At 43.4% G+C, this 18,545-nt stretch overlaps 1 protein-coding gene across 1 annotated transcript in view; it reads left to right on the plus strand.

Annotated features, from left to right (window-relative positions):
* Positions 1–1,702: 1,702 nt before the first annotated feature.
* Positions 1,703–18,545, plus strand: part of CHGB (chromogranin B) — an 82,712-nt gene continuing 65,869 nt past the window's right edge. The window contains exon 1 of the mRNA XM_068232499.1: positions 1,703–1,964. Coding sequence (XP_068088600.1) covers positions 1,916–1,964 — 49 coding nt within the window. The 5' untranslated portion in view covers positions 1,703–1,915. The remainder of the gene's footprint in view (positions 1,965–18,545) is intronic.

Consider the following 18,545-nt stretch of genomic DNA (forward strand, 5'->3'; position numbering starts at 1 on the left):
CACATTAGACAAGACACAGAACACGTTTTTATCCTGGCCGACTCAAAGCACAAGAGCTGCAGCCACTAGCATGTACGCTATAGGCGGTAGCAGTGTTAGAGAATCTTGACCAAGGTCTCTTTACTGAATAGGATCTCGCTCACTGAATAGGAAGGATTAAAATTCAAACCCAGGTCTCCTGTCCCCTGACCCTTATGGTGGCCACTAATGATCCAATCTTTTTCATCCAATCTTACCAAATCTATGTAGTATAAGGGTAAATTGAGAGAAATATACTGAATGGATACTTCAGGCAGTTACCTTATATTGCATAGAAATGGTAAGATTGGATGAAAAAGATTGGATCATTAGTGGTCACCTTTAACCAGTACACTATCCAGCCATATTAGTGAAATCTCTGCAGGAGCTTGCTGTATGACACTAAACAGAACCCTTCAATACAATGATAGAACAAGAAGAACAGCAATTCTGCAAAGGCAAAATACCTTTATTGGATGAAACATTTAAGAGTGGAAATCTGATCATTACAAATGTCTAATGCTGGGAAAACACGGCTCGAATTTGAGCCGTTAAGATGGCTCGATAGATAATTTCTGACATGTCCAATCACCGTTCGATCGTTTTGCCGCTCGATTCATTATTGAAGTGAATTGAAAAAAGATAATAAAAACGAGCGGAAGATAAGAGAATTGAGCGGGCAAAACGATTGGGGGTAGAATCGAGCGCCAGAATCGACCCATGTATTCCCAGCATAACAGACAGTTAAATAGATTCATCATGTAATAGATGATTGGCTTTATTATCCTGTGCAAACAGCAATGGTTTTGCAGCATTCAGAGTAACCAGTGGGAAAACAACTTTGCTTTGACTGGGCAGAGAGTATTTTGGACTGTTACAGACTATTTAGCGTAAAGGTGGCCACACACTATACAATTTTGTAAATATCTGTTCAATTTAAGAATTGCAATACATTTTTCTGACTGATTGTAACATTTCAAAAATCTGACCAATGTACCACACACACGAATGTTCAATTTTTCCCCAATTATGATAAAAATGATTGGAAACTCTGACAAAATTGCTAGGGTGTGTGTATTAATAAATTGACAATCTAACACACCCCATACTATCTTTAGAAAGATTGAAGAAAAAAATCTGGCATTCCGGATCGATAAAAATCGAAGAAAACGGGAAATCCGATTGGATTTTTCAGTCGATTGAAAAAAAAGCTTTTGATTTTTTCGGGAGATCCGATCGTTTTTATCGAATTGCTGTAAAATCTGATCATTTTATTGTATCGTGTGTGGCCACCTTTAGATATACAATGTATGTATGTAGCACCAGCATACAGTGCAACAATAAACACAGCTGGTTTTATCAATAACTGAGCAGACAGGATAAATACACACTATCTATGCTGAGGAACAGTTACCTGCTATAGCCACTGAGGATTGAAGGCAAATGTTTGTATTATTATTATTTCTGTTTAATACATACACAATAACATGTGTTTTCATTGCACCTCTCTGTCTCTGTATTTTTCTGCTCAAGACATCCCCAGGTTCAATAATTCATGAAGGTTTTCAACATAAATAGAATCTTTGGGGGGATCGTGGTGACGCAGGTTCCTGGAAGGAGATAGGGGATAGCTCTGCTTGCTTGTTTTAAAGGCAGGCGAATAGCCCAGCCTCCCACGCCTGCACCTTCTATTTAAATAGAGCCAAGCTCAGCCGCAGCTGTTATTCAGAGCTCTGGATCCAGCCTGGAAGATCTCAAGCGGCCAGCTCTGTGCAGGAGAAGGATATAGGAAGCACAACTAGCCGAAGACAGATACCAAGTAGTTTGTACAAAGAAAGAAATACATTATCTGCTACTCAAGACGGACAGGAAAGGGTCTGGGACTGTGAGAAGGAGAATGCTGCCGGGCTTGCTCCTACTGACTCTCTTGGTAGGCATTCTAGAAGGTAAGTGACAGCTGATGATGGGGCAGGGAAGGGATCACAGCATCAAAGGAGGGGTAGGGGAGTTGGAGATTCAGTACCTTGGACAGTGCTACAATTAAAGGAGAACTGTATAGAGAAGTGTATGGAGGCTGCCGTATTTATTTCCTTTTAAGCAATACCAGTTAACTGGCTATCCTGCTGATCCTCTGTCTCTAATACTTTCAGCCATAGACCCTGAACAAGCATGCAGCAGATCAGGATTTTCTGACAATTTTGACAGATATGACTAGATTAGCTGCATGCTTGTTTCTGGTGTGATTCAGCCACTACTTCAGCCACATAGATCAGCAGAGCTGCCAGGCAACTGGTATTGCTTAAAAGGAAATAAATATGGCAGCCTCCATATACCTCTCACGACAGTTCTCCTTTAATAAGCACAGTTGGCAACAGCCGTAGACTCAGCATGTTGGACAGCCAAGCCACTGACAGTTCATTCAGGAGACAGAAATTCAGCACTATGGATAGCGCACCCATTAAAGGTCATGTAGGCAGAAATTCAGCACCTCGGACAGCGCTACCATTAACAGTTCAGCGGGCAGGGATTCAGCACTTTGGACAGTGATACTATTAACTGTTTACAAGCCAAGAAGTTCAGCACTTTGGACAGCTAAAATGTTGTAGTTAGAAGTTCAGCACCTTGGACAGCATTAACAGTTTAGGCAGAAGTTCAGCACCTTGGACAGCACCCTTTGTATGACTCCCAGGCAGCAACAGCTTCTACTGTTCGATCATTTAGATATCATTCTGTGTTAAAGCTGGCTCATAATGAAACAAAGATAAGCACTTGAGTCATTTTTCATCTATAGTCTAGACCAGTGTTTCTCAACATTTTATTGCTATGCACCCCTTTTAAAACCCTGTACTCACCAAGTACCCCCTAGCATAGTAAACATTATCACAATAACCCCCTGACAAATATATATTTAATCATAATACACGATAATTGGTTCTAAACTATTTCCAAGCATTTAATATTGCTTTTAATTAGCTAAAACACTAATTTGGTGTTGTCTAAATAAGATTTATCATTTTCTAAAACTCTAAATTTGTTGTTATTGGTTAAGTATATCAAGCCCAGGTACCCCCTGGAACCATCAGAAGTACTGCCTGGGGTACGCATACCACACGTTGAGAACCTAGGGTCTAAAACAACACGATCTGTTGTAAAAATGATCCCTCCTTGCTTGCTGTGAGTAGCCATGGTCTTTTTTCTGCAGATCAGCCCAGCATTAATTGTGATAGATGTAGTAGCACAGCCCTTCTATCCTCCTGGACTGTGTTATAAGGCTCTGACAGCTCTGCTAGCACATAAGTTATAGGCTGAGGCTTTCCACAGCTGCTGTTGCAGCAAATTGTCATCAAATATTCAACAGGAGGAGAATTGCTGGCTCTCCTTCGGACTGTGCGCTGCATAACTTGGAAAGAGAGAACTGTTGCTTGTTGTGAGATTCAGCTATTACTGGCTGTCCTAGTGGTAGGGTTTGAGGGAGGCAATATATCTAATAGAAATAGCTCACTATATTTTAGACATGAATACATTTGTTCAGAACAGAGCCATACATTGTAAGTCTTTATAGGATGAGCCCTATCTATTCAGTATAAGTCATTTTAGTGTTTGTGTTACCTTTTATAGTGTATGCCTTATAATTAAGAGGAATAGTGTTTGATAAGTTTTTTGTTTCTGTTGTTTTTATAGTGATCTACTGTTTTGTATTTCTCTGTGGTAGCTATTGCATTATAGACAACAGAATGTTATGGGTTGAATGGTGATATGGAAATGTTATCATGAGTGACATCTAGTGGCCACTGTGAGTACTGCACAGATCACCGCCTTTAGTAATTATTCTTAAAACATCTCCTATCGTGCATATTTCAACTGAACTGACCCAGGAAGGTTTTAAACCTATCAAAACTGGAAGCTGTCAATCAGTTACCTTTGATAGGCTAAATGTAACCCTGTCCCTGGGTTAAAAAAAATAATAATTGTCATGTTAGGAGAATGTTTGCTCAATGCAGGTTGCCTTTTATTTTTAAAGCAGAACTCTGAACAAAAAATTCTATTTTACATTTCGAATATAGATGTCATTTGCATCCGAACACTAATGTGTTTTGTCAAGATCTCTGGTTTTGCAAAACAGACTGCAGAAAATAGTTATTGTAAGCAGAACTTCTGCCGGTCTGGAGGTATCATTTATTGTTGTTATTTTTATGGGTGGAAGTTATCAAACATTTCCATTTTACATATCTGGTATTAGTGTCAATGTGGTGGTTTACCTTTGTGGCTTTCATCTCAGCCATGCAATGTTATTTTTAAAGAAGGTTTAATTTATTTTCCTGTCATGTAGCTTCCTGTAACTGATCCCCCAAATGAAATTCTCCTTCCAGGTGACTAAGCTTAACCTCCCTCCTTCAGGTTAACTGCTTCATGGTGCCTAACTTTAACCTCACACTTAATCCTAGCGGTGTGGCTGATCCAATTATCCCTTTACTGATGCTTAACCAAAACCTCTGTAAAGCCTCATATACACACAAGATAACCCTCAGCTGAGATAATTTTACTCAGGCAAACCTCTGAGCACCTATTACGACGCTGTTGCAAGAGTTGGTCATCGGGCAGGATCGTTAACTACAAAACATTTGTAATTTAGTTTAATGATATCTTCCTATGCACTACTCGGCTCACATTCTCACATGAACTTGTACGTGCCTAACAAGAACTCCCACCTAATTCCTAACTCTAACACATACCCCCACCCCCAGTATTTGCCTAACAAGAACTCTTCCTACGTAATGGCTAACCCTAACCCCTCTCTAAGTGTCTAACAAGAACTCCCCCACCGAATGCCTAACTCTAACCCCCTTCTAAGCAAACAATAACCTCCCCACCTAATGCCTAGCCCTAACCCTCCCTCTAAGTGCCTAAGAACCCTGCAACTAATGTCTAACCCCCCTCAAAGTGCCTAACTAGATCCCCCCACACCTAATGTCTGACCCTAACTCCACCTCTAAGTGCCTAAAACTAACCTTCTAAACTCAGTGCCCAAAAGACATCTAGCTGTTGCTGATCATATATGATCAACTACAACCATTAATTCCTATGTAGCAGCCAACTGCCCACATAAGGCATCTGGCTCACTACCTGCTTACCAATATTTAGCACAGGTGTCTATTAGATGCCTGCCAATCCCGGCACCCAAACAAAAATCTGCTGCAGGTACACCTTTCCCACGACATTGTTTGTGATCCTTCATTCAGATAATGAAGTATGAGTGCATTGCCTACCCCACACCATAGGATCCTGCTTGCTCATTTACAACCCCCCCCCCCCCTTTTATCTTTTCCCTTGTCCATGGAGCAACACACACTGCTAGGCTATGGCTGAGCAGCCTTTCTGTACAGAACTTCTCAGAACTATCACCCTAAAGTTCAATTAAACATAATTGAAGGTGACAGAAATTGAGCATGTGTAGGAGGCTTTAAACAGCATTATTATTAAACGTCGTCTCATAACCCTCCTAAATTACACCCATGGTTGCTATCTGTTGTCTGCACTCCAGTGTCCATTGTACCACTGATCACCTAATATAATCATTGCTGAAATTCCAGCTACATTAGCTGAGTGGCATCCAGTCCACCAGGCTTCTTAGTGCCAGAACTGCCAGAACTGATGTCTAAATTAACAATACCAAAAATAAAATCAGTGTGTGGGGGCTGTTAGTTGACTCAACTCAAGTCTCAATCAAGCTAATTCTTAGGTTGGGAATTTAGGTAGAGTGTAATAAATCTGAAAATATACTTTTCTCAAACTGTATTTCATCATGAGAAACTCACTATTAACGTGTTTTTGAAGCATTTTACACAGTTTTTTTTCTCAATTGTTTTGTAATAGACTCTATCTAAGGAGGTGTTGTTGTATTGTATAATAATGTCACCTGAAAACCTGCACCACCATTTTTTGTGCAGAGTTTTGAGAAAAAAAATTCTACAATGAGTAAACTTACAATTTTTGGGAAGTTAATGGAAGGGTTAATACTCAAACTTTCCCATCACTCAGAACGATTGTGGTATGGGTGGATGAACACCCTGTAGAAAAAGTCACAGGAGACAAAAAACGGGAGCCCAGTAGTGCAATATGTCAATGACCACAATAAAAGAAAATAAATTAGAAGCACTACTCACAAAGGGAGGTTGCTGGGGGCAACCAACCACAGGAAGCAGGTGGAGACAATAAACCCGACTCCACTCGGGGTGGTCCTAGCTAGAACCGGAAGGATGGTCGCTCTCTTAGTGGAAAAAGGGGGACAGAGTCCATTGTGGGGACTCCACTGGTGGTCTGCCACCTCCCCTCGGACAGGATGTGTTCGGGGGTATACTTAGCACGTAAAAGGGAAAGAGGCGCCCTGGTGTAATAAAAGCATCTAAAATCAGCTTAAAATCGAAAAGTGATATGAGGTAGCCTACCTCAATGACGAAACCTCTGTAGTTAATACAAGGGATTTTTATTAGCACAGGCAACGCGTTTCGCGGGACTCGGCCCGCTTCATCAGGCCAATAAAAGTGCCAAATAGAAAATATCATCTAGCATAGTGAGGCTCTATTTACGTGCCATCACTCAGAAGCTAATCAGCGAGATTGCCCTTGCTGTGTACAAAATTATCAGATTGTGTTGCACTGTATTTGCAGAGTAAACAATGATAGACAGATAATGTGCCCAGCAACTGGCAATGCTGTCAGTTAGCTTTAGTGAAGTCTTACTTTGCATTACAGTGACTTTATGCCGATCTTTTCTTTTCTATTAGTGTTATGCTGCGTTTAATGTTTTAGAGCAGAAATGCAATTTTGAGATTTATATCTTTTTAAGCTCAACATTTGCTTCCTGAGTTGTGGAAAATAAGCCCATTAGGGCTATTTTCAAGCATAACTATATATTAGCTAATTTCATTAATATGCATAATGGTTAGTAGCTTATATCAACCAGTAAGTAATAACTTCATATCATCTGTTAATTGGCTTGCAGAGTGTAAAGTGAAATCTGCCATGTTGCTATGGTTACCCCTCAAGTTGTACTTGTTGTCATTTGTACTACTTCAGTAAAAAAGAGCCTAGCATTGTGTTCTATGGTCTGCTTTAAATTAAGTTTCCTGACTAATGGGAGTGAAAAATAAATACTAAATGTTGTAGCTATATATGCTATCACAAAACACACATCTGTTATTGTACATATGCACTGGTAAGAGACTAGAAGGGGAATGTTGGGGGAAGGTGAGTTATAAAAGGAACATGAAAACATAATAAAGATACAGTAGCAGTTGTAGAGATAAATGTGCATAGGAAGAAATTGATTGGAAAAGAGAAGAAGATGTGGGTGGTAGGGGTACATAAATAGAAAGAGAGAGTAAAGATACACTATGACATGTATGTCCATCGTTACGTACAACCAATATTTCCCAAATTAGGAAATTTCCATTGTTTGACCATTTTGCACCACCTGATTTCTATCAGATTTTACTAAAAACTTGATTCAATATAAAAATAAAATGTTCTTCTAGTCCACTGTACAAAGCTATTTGAATGCCAATCACCCACCTTTGCTACAAAATGTCGAGTGGATGTTCCCTAGTTTTTAGAACTTGGTTATTATTAAATCTAGCATTTAACCTATTTAAAAGTCTTGTAGCGCATGCACCCCTTAGGATTTGTGTAGAGGAATGGCCAGAGGCAGAGAAGAATTGGAATAGAGTAGTAGGAGTAGGCGAGAGAGAGACTTGAGGGGGGAGAGGTGCTAGAGCGTGTGTGTGTGTGTACATGTGAGAGAGAGGGGATACAGTGTGTGTGTGTGTGTGTGTGTGTACATGTGAGAGAGAGGGGGAGAGGGGGTACTGTGTGTGTGTGTGTGTGTGTGTGTGTGTGTGTGTGTGTGTGTGTGTGTGTGTGTGTGTGTGTGTGTGTACATGTGAGAGAGAGGGGGAGAGGGGGTACTGTGTGTGTGTGTGTGTGTGTGTGTGTGTGTGTGTGTGTGTGTGTGTGTGTGTGTGTGTGTACATGTGAGAGAGAGGGGGAGAGGGGGTACAGTGTGTGTGTGTCACAGAGAGAGAGAGATGGGGGAAACAATGAGAGAGAGAAAAGAAGGACAAATTAACATGAAAGGGAGAGAGGGTTAAGGCCCATACACACGTCGGATTTTTGCGAACGACCCGTCGTTTGAACGTTCTGTCGTTCCGTCGTTCGCACGTCAAATCCGGCGTGTGTACAGACTATCGTTCGGGTGATAAGACTGGTTTTCAGTGATCCGCCGGGCGGATCGCTGAAAACCAGTCTTATCACCCGAACGATAGTCTGTACACACGCCGGATTTGACGTGCGAACGACGGAACGTTCAAATGACGGGTTGTTCGCAAAAATCCGACGTGTGTATGGGCCTTAAGAATTAGCAGGAGTGACTGATTAAGATAAGAAAGAGAGAGACAGAGCAGTTAACAGTGGAGGAGCTTTAGAGAAATTGACATTAAAAGTCTTGTAGCGCATGCACCACTTAGGATTTGTGTAGAGGAATGGCCAGAGGCAGAGAAGAATTGGAATAGAGTAGTAGGAGTAATTTTTACACCCTTGCAATTTAGCCTAGAAACTGCCTCGCTTGCAAGGGTCATAAAACAAGTGTGGACATAGTAATCTTCACACCCATAACAAGTGTAGCCACAAACACCTGATCTGCAGGATGGACCCCTGTATCGGAGGGAGTGATGTAGCAGTCGGGGCCCCCTTACAGCTCTGGGCCCCTTGCGGTCGCAGGGTCTGCTTCCCTGTAGTTACCCCCCTAGCTGCATACATATATATGTTTGGAGTGTTCATAATGAATGATTAAATTTAGGTGTCCAGAATCAGATCATGAATTTTACTTTAAGACTAACAGGTAACACTAACACATTAGACGGAGGCAGTTTATGTGCAGCACCTACAGGGATATAAGATGGATTTAGAGAAGTTCAAGTATTCTTCATTCCATCTTGTAAATGACTCTCCAGCACAACATGAAATCTTACACTGATCCCCGCTCACCTCTTCGCTTTGACTTTATCTTTATTAAACAACAACCCCCACGCTGACTGTACAGCTGCTTCTGCCTCCCACAAAAATAAGATGGAGGTCAGGCATGGAGGATGTGACCAGCCTCAGGGCAGAATGCCACCTGAATATTTGTTCAGCTTATCATAGAAGAGGGAGAGTATCTGGTGAGAAGGAAGCAAGTACTGCTAGTACTGCTTATCCTAGGGGAGGACAGTAATGGTCAGGCAATATTTAGAAATGTGCATGATTGAAGCTCACTGTAGAGCACTGGTCCTCTCATCTCACAGGCATAAGATTTGTGAGGGGTTTGAGGGAGAGATGTAAGACAGAGAGGAGGTCTGGCACATAGTGAGAGGGTGAAAGAGGAGGAGTGACTTATCAATGGGGCGAGACAGAGAGGGGGAAGAGAAAGTCAGACAGAGGGAGAAGTGAGAGATAGAGAGGAGAAGAGGTGTGACATAGAGAGAGGTGGAGAGAGAGAAGGAGAGGGGTGTGTGAGAGGGAGGGGGTAGAGAGAGGGAGAAGTGTGAGATAGAGAGGAGAGGTGTGACATAGAGAGAGGTGGAGAGAGAGAAGGAGAGGGGCGAGACAGAGAGGGGGAAGAGAGAGTCAGAGAGAGGGAGAGGTGTGAGATAGAGAGGAGAAGAAGTATGACATAGAGAGAGGAGGAGAGAGAGGAGAGGGGTGAGACAGAGATGGGGTAGAGAGAGTCAGAGAGAGGGAGAAGTGAGAAATAGAGAGGAGAAGAGGTATGAGATGACATAGAGAGAGGAGGAGAGAGAGAAGGAGAGGGGCGAGACAGAGAGGGGGTAGAGAGAGTCAGAGAGAGGGAGAAGTGAGAAATAGAGAGGAGAAGAGGTATGACATGACATAGAGAGAGGAGGAGAGAGAGAAGGAGAGGGGCGAGACAGAGAGGGGGTAGAGAGAGTCAGAGAGAGGGAGAGGTGTGAGATAGAGAGAGGAGAGAGAAGGAGAGAGAAAGAGAGGGGTGGGGGTGGGGGGGAGAAAGCAGTGGTGTAACTACAATTCACTGGTCCCCCCCTGCAAAACTTTGATGGGGCCCCTCCAATGGTCACCCCCCTTCCCTTGGTGCCCTTCATGGCCTTGGGGCCCATCTCACAAGGGCATAAATCAAGTGTGGCCATCATGATCTTCACACCCATAACAAGCGTAGCAACAAAACACCAGGGGGTTGATTCGCTATACTGCGCTGCTCCAGCAGTACGAGTTAAAAAACTATGGGCTTGATTCACAGCAGCACGCTTTACACAGCAGCACGCGTTGCTATGTAAGGTACAAGCAATGCTTACATAGCATTGCACGTTAAATGTGGACTGTCCTATGAAGTATCGCAACTGCAATACTTCACTTGCAGCTACTACTATGATCATTAAAATAGTTTCTATGTATAGTAACTATGTTAATTAACAGAGTAGCGGCCGTTACTGAAGTATCGCAGTGGCGCTACTTCACAGGAGCACCCAGCATTTAAAGGAGCATGCGTTGCCATGTAAGCAACGTGTGTAACTAAGTAAGGCACGCTATGCATCACTGCTGTGCATAGCGGGCACACATTATTTTAACTCACGGTGCTGGAGCAGCGCAGTATAGTGAATCAAACCTCAGATGAAGTATAGCCCCCTGTATCGGAGGAAGGAGAGCTCTGTGCACACCCTAAATCCACACCTGCAAGTCTTAAAGTGAACCTGAGGTGAGAGTGACTTGCATGAGGTATTTACTAAAGGTGATGTATAGGTAATAGCAGTGAACTGAGTCAGACTGAGCCTAACCATGACTTCACTATCAGTGGTGGAATTTGCCTTCTTAAAACAGAAGGAAATTTGCAATAATTCAATTATAAGTGAACATTTGTGGATATCCACAATGCACAACTACTGAATATGCAAATGATCCCTTTTCACCCTTGTAAGCAAGGCAAGCATCCAGAATCGCTGGTGTATAGCAAGCCTATAGCTTTAAATATTACACAGCCACACCAACCCCACATGTAGACAGCCTGTTTCTGGCTTTTGCCCCTCATCAGTACATGGTAGGGATTGATATGGCTGTATGGGACAGGGTTTGGACCAGTACAACAGAGTAACCATGTACTGATGAGGGCCAAAAGACCAAAACAGGCTGTCTACATGTGGGGTTGGTGTGGCTGTGTAATATTTGAAGCTATAGGCTTGCTATACACCAGCGATTCTGGATGCTTGCCTTGCTTACAAGGGCAAAAAGGGATAATTTGCATATTCAGTAGTGGTGCATTGTGGGTATCCACAAATGTTCACTTATAGCTAAATTATTGCAAATTTCCTTCTGTTTTAAAAAGGCAAATTCCACTAAGCATTGCTTATTAGTAGAAGGTATTTTTGGTCTCTTTTATTCCCTATACATTCCTAGTGGTTTGGGTCACCCTGAGCTGCTTGGTTACTCTGTTTCACTATCAGTCTCCACTCATGTGAGAAGGAATTCTCATTTTTGAGATCCCCAGGAACACGCTCTTCACTGCATCTTTCCTGTGGCAATTCAGCTCAGATCCCTGAGAGTCATTGGGTTTGATTCATGAAGCAGCGCAACTTAAAGAGACACTGAAGCGAAAAAAAAATTATGATATTATGATTTGTATGTGTAGTACAGCTAAGAAATAAAACATTAAGATCAGATACATCAGTCTAATTGTTTCCAGTACAGGAAGAGTTAAGAAACTCCAGTTGTTATCTCTATGCAAACAAGCCATTAACTCTCTGACCAAGTTTAGTCCTGGAGAGGGTTGTTATCTGACTTTTATTATCACAACTGTTTTCTTTTCCTCTGCTAGAGGAGAGGTCATTAGTGCACAGACTGCTCTGAAAGACTCATTTTGAATGCTGAGCGTTGTGTAATCTGCACATATTATAGAATGATGCAATGTTAGAAAAAACACTATATACCTGAAAATAAAAATATGAGAATATTTTCTTTGCTGCTAATCTTCTAGTAATTATTCATAGTACACAACCAATTCACTATATCATATTTTTTTTCGCTTCAGTGTCTCTTTAAAGTAAACCTGAGACGGAGGGATATAAAAAATGTATACATACCTGGGGCTTCCTCTAGCCCCCTCTGACCAGATTGCTCCCACGCCACTGGAAATTGCCCTGGAAAGTCCTCTGGCCTGAGACATACTGCACAGGCTGGCTGTGCATGCCCCCCGTCTCATTCTGCGTACTGCACCGACGCAGAACTCTCCCAGCTATGGGAGCGAGATGGGGGACTGGGCCTTCACCGACTGGCCCCAGCTGGACAACTTGCCAGGGCCAGTTGCAGAGGCTGCAGGCAGCAGAGGACAGTGGCTTGGGAGTGATCTGGCCAGATGAGGCTGGAGAAACCCCAGGTATGTGTACATTTTTTATATCCCCCCGCCTCAGGTACACTTTAAATTAAGCAGCGTGAGATAAAAGGTCGGCGCGCACGCTACGAGCAGTAGTGCTGCGTAGCATGCGCTGGTAACTTACACGCGCTCCTTTTAAAGAACAGCCGCTCCTTTAACGTCCTTAGCGGTAACCCCATACTACACACGGGGTAGCCGCCGCGGAGGATCACATAGCCCCAGGACTTTTTTTTTTTAATGGTGCATTACGCTTTAGCTAGCGGCAGAGCCGGGACAAGGTCCTCCAGCACCCAAGGCTGTTACACTAAAGTGCGCCCCTCCATCCCTCCCACCCCAGCCGTCACACTGATTGCTCTTAGACTAAGAGGCACCCCAGGGCCCCAACACCTTAATCTCTAGTTATCTGGCTTGTAGTGACTTCCAAACACAATTAGGAATGACAGCTGAATGAATTGTGCGCCCCCTCCTACACTGCGCCCTGAGGCTGGAGCCTCTCCAGCCTATGCTTCGGCCCGGCCCTGGCTAGCGGTACGCTAGCTAAGCGTATGCACAAAGCTGCTCCGGTCCCCCGCGATCGCTCGCAATAGCTTCCGGTATACATACCCCCCAGCGTTCCCTCGCCGGCGCAGCTGCCCAATCGGCTCCAGGCTTCGCGATGACGGCGATTGGGATTGCGGATGACGTCATCTCCGATCGTCGCCATAGCAACGCCGGAAGCCGATCGGAAAACTGTGCTTTTCGTGGGATCGTGGCGAGGTACGTATAGCCGGCGGCGATCGGCGGGCATGGGGGGGACCGGGGCAACTTTGTATATACGCTTAGCCAGCGAAATGCCAGCTAAAGCATTTGAAAAAACTTTTGGGACAAAAAAACCTCCCGGCAGACGCAGCCTGAGAAACTGTTTACCGCCAAGTGGGTTAATCCCGCCCTGAGCCCTGTGGGGTCCAGTGGCTTTCTAGGACGTGATCCTTGCACTTTGATTGGCCCAATAGGCTGCCTGTCACTTGACAGGTAATACTATTACTGACTAACTGTACGAGATTTCCTTTCAAGTTTTCGAAACATTAAGTGTGGTTCAGATCCAGTCCTGTATCATGGCTGAAGAAGAAACCTAAAGTTTTGAAAGCTTGCAAAGAAATCTTGTACAGTTAGTCATTAAAGGTATTACCTAAGCAACTTGTGTTATGTCTGAAAGTATTGTGAGTCTGACCTACTGTATGTTTTCCTGTTAAGCACCCATTCTGCCTAAACAGAAACTGTACTTTCATTTGATCTCATTCATTTCTAAGGGACTCATTCACCTGTACTTGCATTTACATGTGCATTTTCCATATCACCCTGTCAAAGCATTGTAAGCTAAATGCAAGCATCTAGGTGTGACTGGGCTCTCTCGCATACATTAGTACTGCTGGGGGTTCCATTTTCTGCGTACTGTCATGTGCTATTATGCTGCTTCTATGCTATTCTTTTTCATTCTAGGAATCTATACATATAAATCTTTTTGATGTGATGGAAATAGGAAATGAGTGGCTCCTGATTGTGTAATTGCACTCAATAAGGCTTTCTTATATCAAAGCTGAAAACTAGCAGATAATTTAATGCGTTTGTGCAGCATCCCAGACCAGACATTAATTGTGTGTGCTGGTCGGAAAGGAAAGTCATTATTATCAGAGGCAGAGAGCTTCTTTCATTTATTTTTAATCCAGATGAAATGATCACATTAAAAACTTGCACTAGATATTTTCAAATAGCCGGATAGTCTGCTGGACAATTGCACTGTGTAATTGGCGGTGGCTTGGCCTGAGAAACCCATACACTGCTGCATAAGCTGTCTATTTTAAAATGTAAAATCATTATAGTCACCTATCCTTTGTCTGTACTATTATTTTCACTGTTTTGGGCTAATTCACAAAGGTTTTCTCTTGGATTATTTCACACACTCATGCCGAATGCAGTAAATATGTGTATCAGGGTTTGGCGGAAGTATGGGTGCAGCAATAGGCACCCGTTGAAATAATAGCTATGGGGGGAAATTTACCCCATAGCACCCTCAGGCATATTTCAATGGTCACCTATGGTGATGGAGGGGGGAAGACATGGTTAAATTTAGCCATGGGGGTTGCTTAAAGCGGAACTCCAGTGAAAATAATTGAATAAAAAAAAAAGTGAAAACACACAGGTGAAGAGAGCCCGGAAAGCCGACTCCTCCATGGGCGCTGCGTACTGACAGCCTGCAGTACCGCTACAGGACATAAGGTGTCATCACGCGGTGGGGACGTGATGATGACTTGACGTCTTGATGCGGGCATCGTAGGAGGAGTCAAGGAATGTGATCGAGCTAGTAATGTTCATTTGGCTGAACCGCGCGTCACCAGCTCCCTAGAGGCTATGTGCTTCTGCCTGTGCCCCCCTTCTTCTACTTGCCAGTCTCCCACAATGCCCAAGAAACGGCCCTGATAACAACAACAACAACATTTGTATAGCGCTTTTCTCCCATAGGACTCAAAGTGCTTTAAAGTAGTAGGATGAAATATCAACACAACAAAAATTGTGTTTCTGCAAATGCCAATCGGAACAGGTGAGTTTTCAGTCTGGATTTAAACACATCCAGAGATGGAGCTGTCCTGAGTCCTGACCTGCTGAGGTAAGGAGTTCATAACGAGGAGCAGCATGACAGAAGGCTCTGCGACCAAAAGTTTTCAGGTGGACTCTGGGTATGACTAAGTTATTAGAACCTGTGGATCTGAGATTGCAGGGATTGCTACGCAGCTGCAGCATTTCTTTCATGTATCCAGGGCCCAGATTATGTAGTGATTTAATTGTCAGTAGGCCGATCTTGAATAGGATCCTCCATTTTAGGTAGCCAGATAGATCTCCCACGCTGAATAAAGAGCTCAGGAGGGGGCCCATACAGAAGGGGGGATTTCGTATTCCATCTTTCATGTAACAGGTGGTTGGGAATGACACATCACCCCTGGCAGACCTAATGAACAGCCTACATTTCTGTGTGCATATGTCTCTGCGCTCAGCTATGCTGCTGTCCAAAGCATTCCACTCATTTGTATAGAGATGCAACATGTTTGTTGTTACTAATCCCCCTCCCCCGTAAACAGACAGAAATGACATGAATTAGACGTACACAATCCAAGAACGTCATGAGCGCGTCTAAAAATACCGTATCAGAGCCGCGTGATTTTCCTTATTTACTTGGGAGGACGCGTGTTGAGAACTCTGTGGAATGTCATTAGATGAGACATTTTATTGAAACCAGTGGTATTGGTTCACAAAACTTATTTTATGAAGTGCCTTACTTTACTTAATTCACAATGTATCTCTACAGGGGGTCGATTCATTAACAGCCAATAATATTGCCGTGTGCAGACAGCGCATGATAATATTACAGTACGCCAGCAGAGCTATTAGTGCAACTTGCGGTTCATAGGTAGCGCATGCATAGCAACACTGGAATTACCTATGTACCGTGGGCCGCACTAATTGTGCAACATGTGGCACTCTGTTGATGTAAGTATCTGAAATATTGCCTTGTGCTGTCTGCAATCAGCAGTATTAGCAGCTGTAAGTGAATCAAACCCAAGGAAAGATCAAATATGTGTTAAAGTGGACCTGAACTCAGAACTTCCTTTCTGCTCTAAAAGATACGCAACAGCATAATAAACTTTAAACAAAAATATTTATTTGTTACAGCTGATACAAAGCCTAAAATCTGCACTGTTTCTACTTCCTGCTTCCTTGGAAGCAGACATACTTTTAACAGCCTGTGCTTTCAAATGGGCTTATCTGCCATCTCTGCCGTGGCAGTCGTGTGACACAGGGAGAGATCCAATTACATAACTTGTGATTAGACACAAATGAAGGGGAATTAGACAGGCTAAACTCTCTAAATACATACAGGGTGCATTTCTCTATGTTTTCCTTATGTCCTGTGTAAGAGTTAAGCTTCACTTTAAGGTCCCATATATCAGATAATGTATGGGCAGATGAACCAAGAGACAGAGAGACAAGAGACAGATGTCTCTCTGATCAAATCTGACCCATACACCACAGGCCTATTCCTGATTGGGAAGTGGCCTTGTGACCCCGCTTCTGCCACCTCCCCGCCTCCCACTCCGTCCCCCCTAATGTAAAATGTCCCCCCCCACCTGTCCATGTCCGCCACTGGCTCCATCTTAATACACCTACCCCACGTGGTTGCCAGTGTATACATGGGTCCGTATGTGGCATCACACACGAGTCCACATTATGCCGGAAACCACACGGGATGTGTGTATGAAGACGGAGCCAGCGGCAGACACAGACAGGTAAAGTATACTGCCCCAGACACCAGGGGGAACATTTAACATTTGGTGGACAGCACCAGGGGTTCCGTTGGGTTCGTCGCTCATCCCAATATCGAACACAGTTACTGCTGCTCACCCGTTCGAGAAACTTGGCCCTACATCTTGCATCATGTCCAACTAATACATGCAACCAATTTCTCCCCAAAATTGGTTGCATCGTCGATCAGCCATGCTCTTCAGGGCACCGATTCTCATCTGATTCGATAATAACTATCGAATAGGATGCTCGATCGGCCACCAAGTTAAGTGGTGTATGGGCACCTTAAGTGAATTAATCCCAAGGAAAGATAAATTGTGAGTTAATCTGACTGTCTTAACCGACCACAGGCTTTAACCCCCCTAGTGACCAGGCTATTTTTTACAAATTAGGCCACTGCAGCTTTAAGGCCTTGCTGCAGGGCTGTACAACTCACCACACAAGTAATTAATAATAATAATAATAATAATCCAAACATTTGTATAGCGCTTTTCTCCTGTCAGACTCAAAGCGCTCAAGAGCTGCAGCCACAGGGACGCGCTCAAGAGGCCACCCTGCAGTGTTAGGGAGTCTTGCCTTGAACTCCTTACTGAATAGGTACTTGACCTAGCCAGGATTCAAACCCTGGTCTCCCATGTCAAAGGCAGACCCCTTAACCAGTACACTATCCAGCCACTACCCCCCCCCACACACACACACACACCCACACCTTTTTCTGACCACCAACAGAGCTTTCTGTTGGTGGGCTCTGATCCACGTCCAGCGCGTCTGACGTTACTACATTGAAACCGATCGGGAGTACGAAGAGGGAGATTCAAGCGCCGCAACAGCAGCCGGATTGCGGCGGAGCATAACGGTGAGTCGGAACGCCGCTCATCCATTCATCCAGGTGCCTGGCAGACCTTGCTGTTGTCATTCTGATGTGCATGTTTCCAAGAAATTATCATGTGAGTGCGCATTAGTGCGCGGGCATTGCCGCTGAGTTTTAAACAGGATTACACTATTGTGTTTTTATGTATTTTATTGAGGAAAATTTACATTAAAGAAAAGATGAAGATTTGAGAAAGTGCCGTGTGGAATATATTTAAACGTTAGATCCACCTGTTTTCTGAGGTGGTGAAAATCCGGTGAGCAGAATCAGAGAAGGAGTGTGTTGTCACGTGTGTCGCACTTTTGATCACTGAAACACGGGTGGTGTGTGAATTAATGTATACAGAGTTACGGCATGTGCAATCTTGTATTGTTGTAGGAAGTGGAGAGCGCAGTCCAGCAATCGCATTATAACTATTATCTGGAAAAGTGTGACAGCGATCCCATTGAAGCGTGTGGACATTTTGTGGACAATTGTGGTTTCAACCTTGAAGGACAGTATATATATGATTTATTGCGGACAGCGCAGCCTAGTTGCTAAATATACTACCCACTACATCATTGTTAGCAACCAATAAGCAATCAACTTTCAACATTGTGACTTCTCTGAACTATTGAAGGGTTAAATCTCCTTGGTTGTTATCAGTTATGGGTCAACCCACCCCCACCCCCCTGCACATTACATTTGCTTTTCTTATGACATATTAAATAGTGTTTAGCATGCCGCCAGCTTAAGAGTTATGATTTTCTTCTTTTGCTTACACTGTGAAATACAGTACTGTTTTTTTTGCAAAAAAATGTTATATAACAAGTTTCTGAATTGGTAATGACAATCTACAGCATTCCTTTCCATCACGGCTTAACAGCATCGGATAATTTAATGCATTGCTGCC

The sequence above is a fragment of the Hyperolius riggenbachi genome, chromosome 4 (assembly GCF_040937935.1).
Source record: "Hyperolius riggenbachi isolate aHypRig1 chromosome 4, aHypRig1.pri, whole genome shotgun sequence".
Classification (NCBI taxonomy): domain Eukaryota; kingdom Metazoa; phylum Chordata; class Amphibia; order Anura; family Hyperoliidae; genus Hyperolius; species Hyperolius riggenbachi.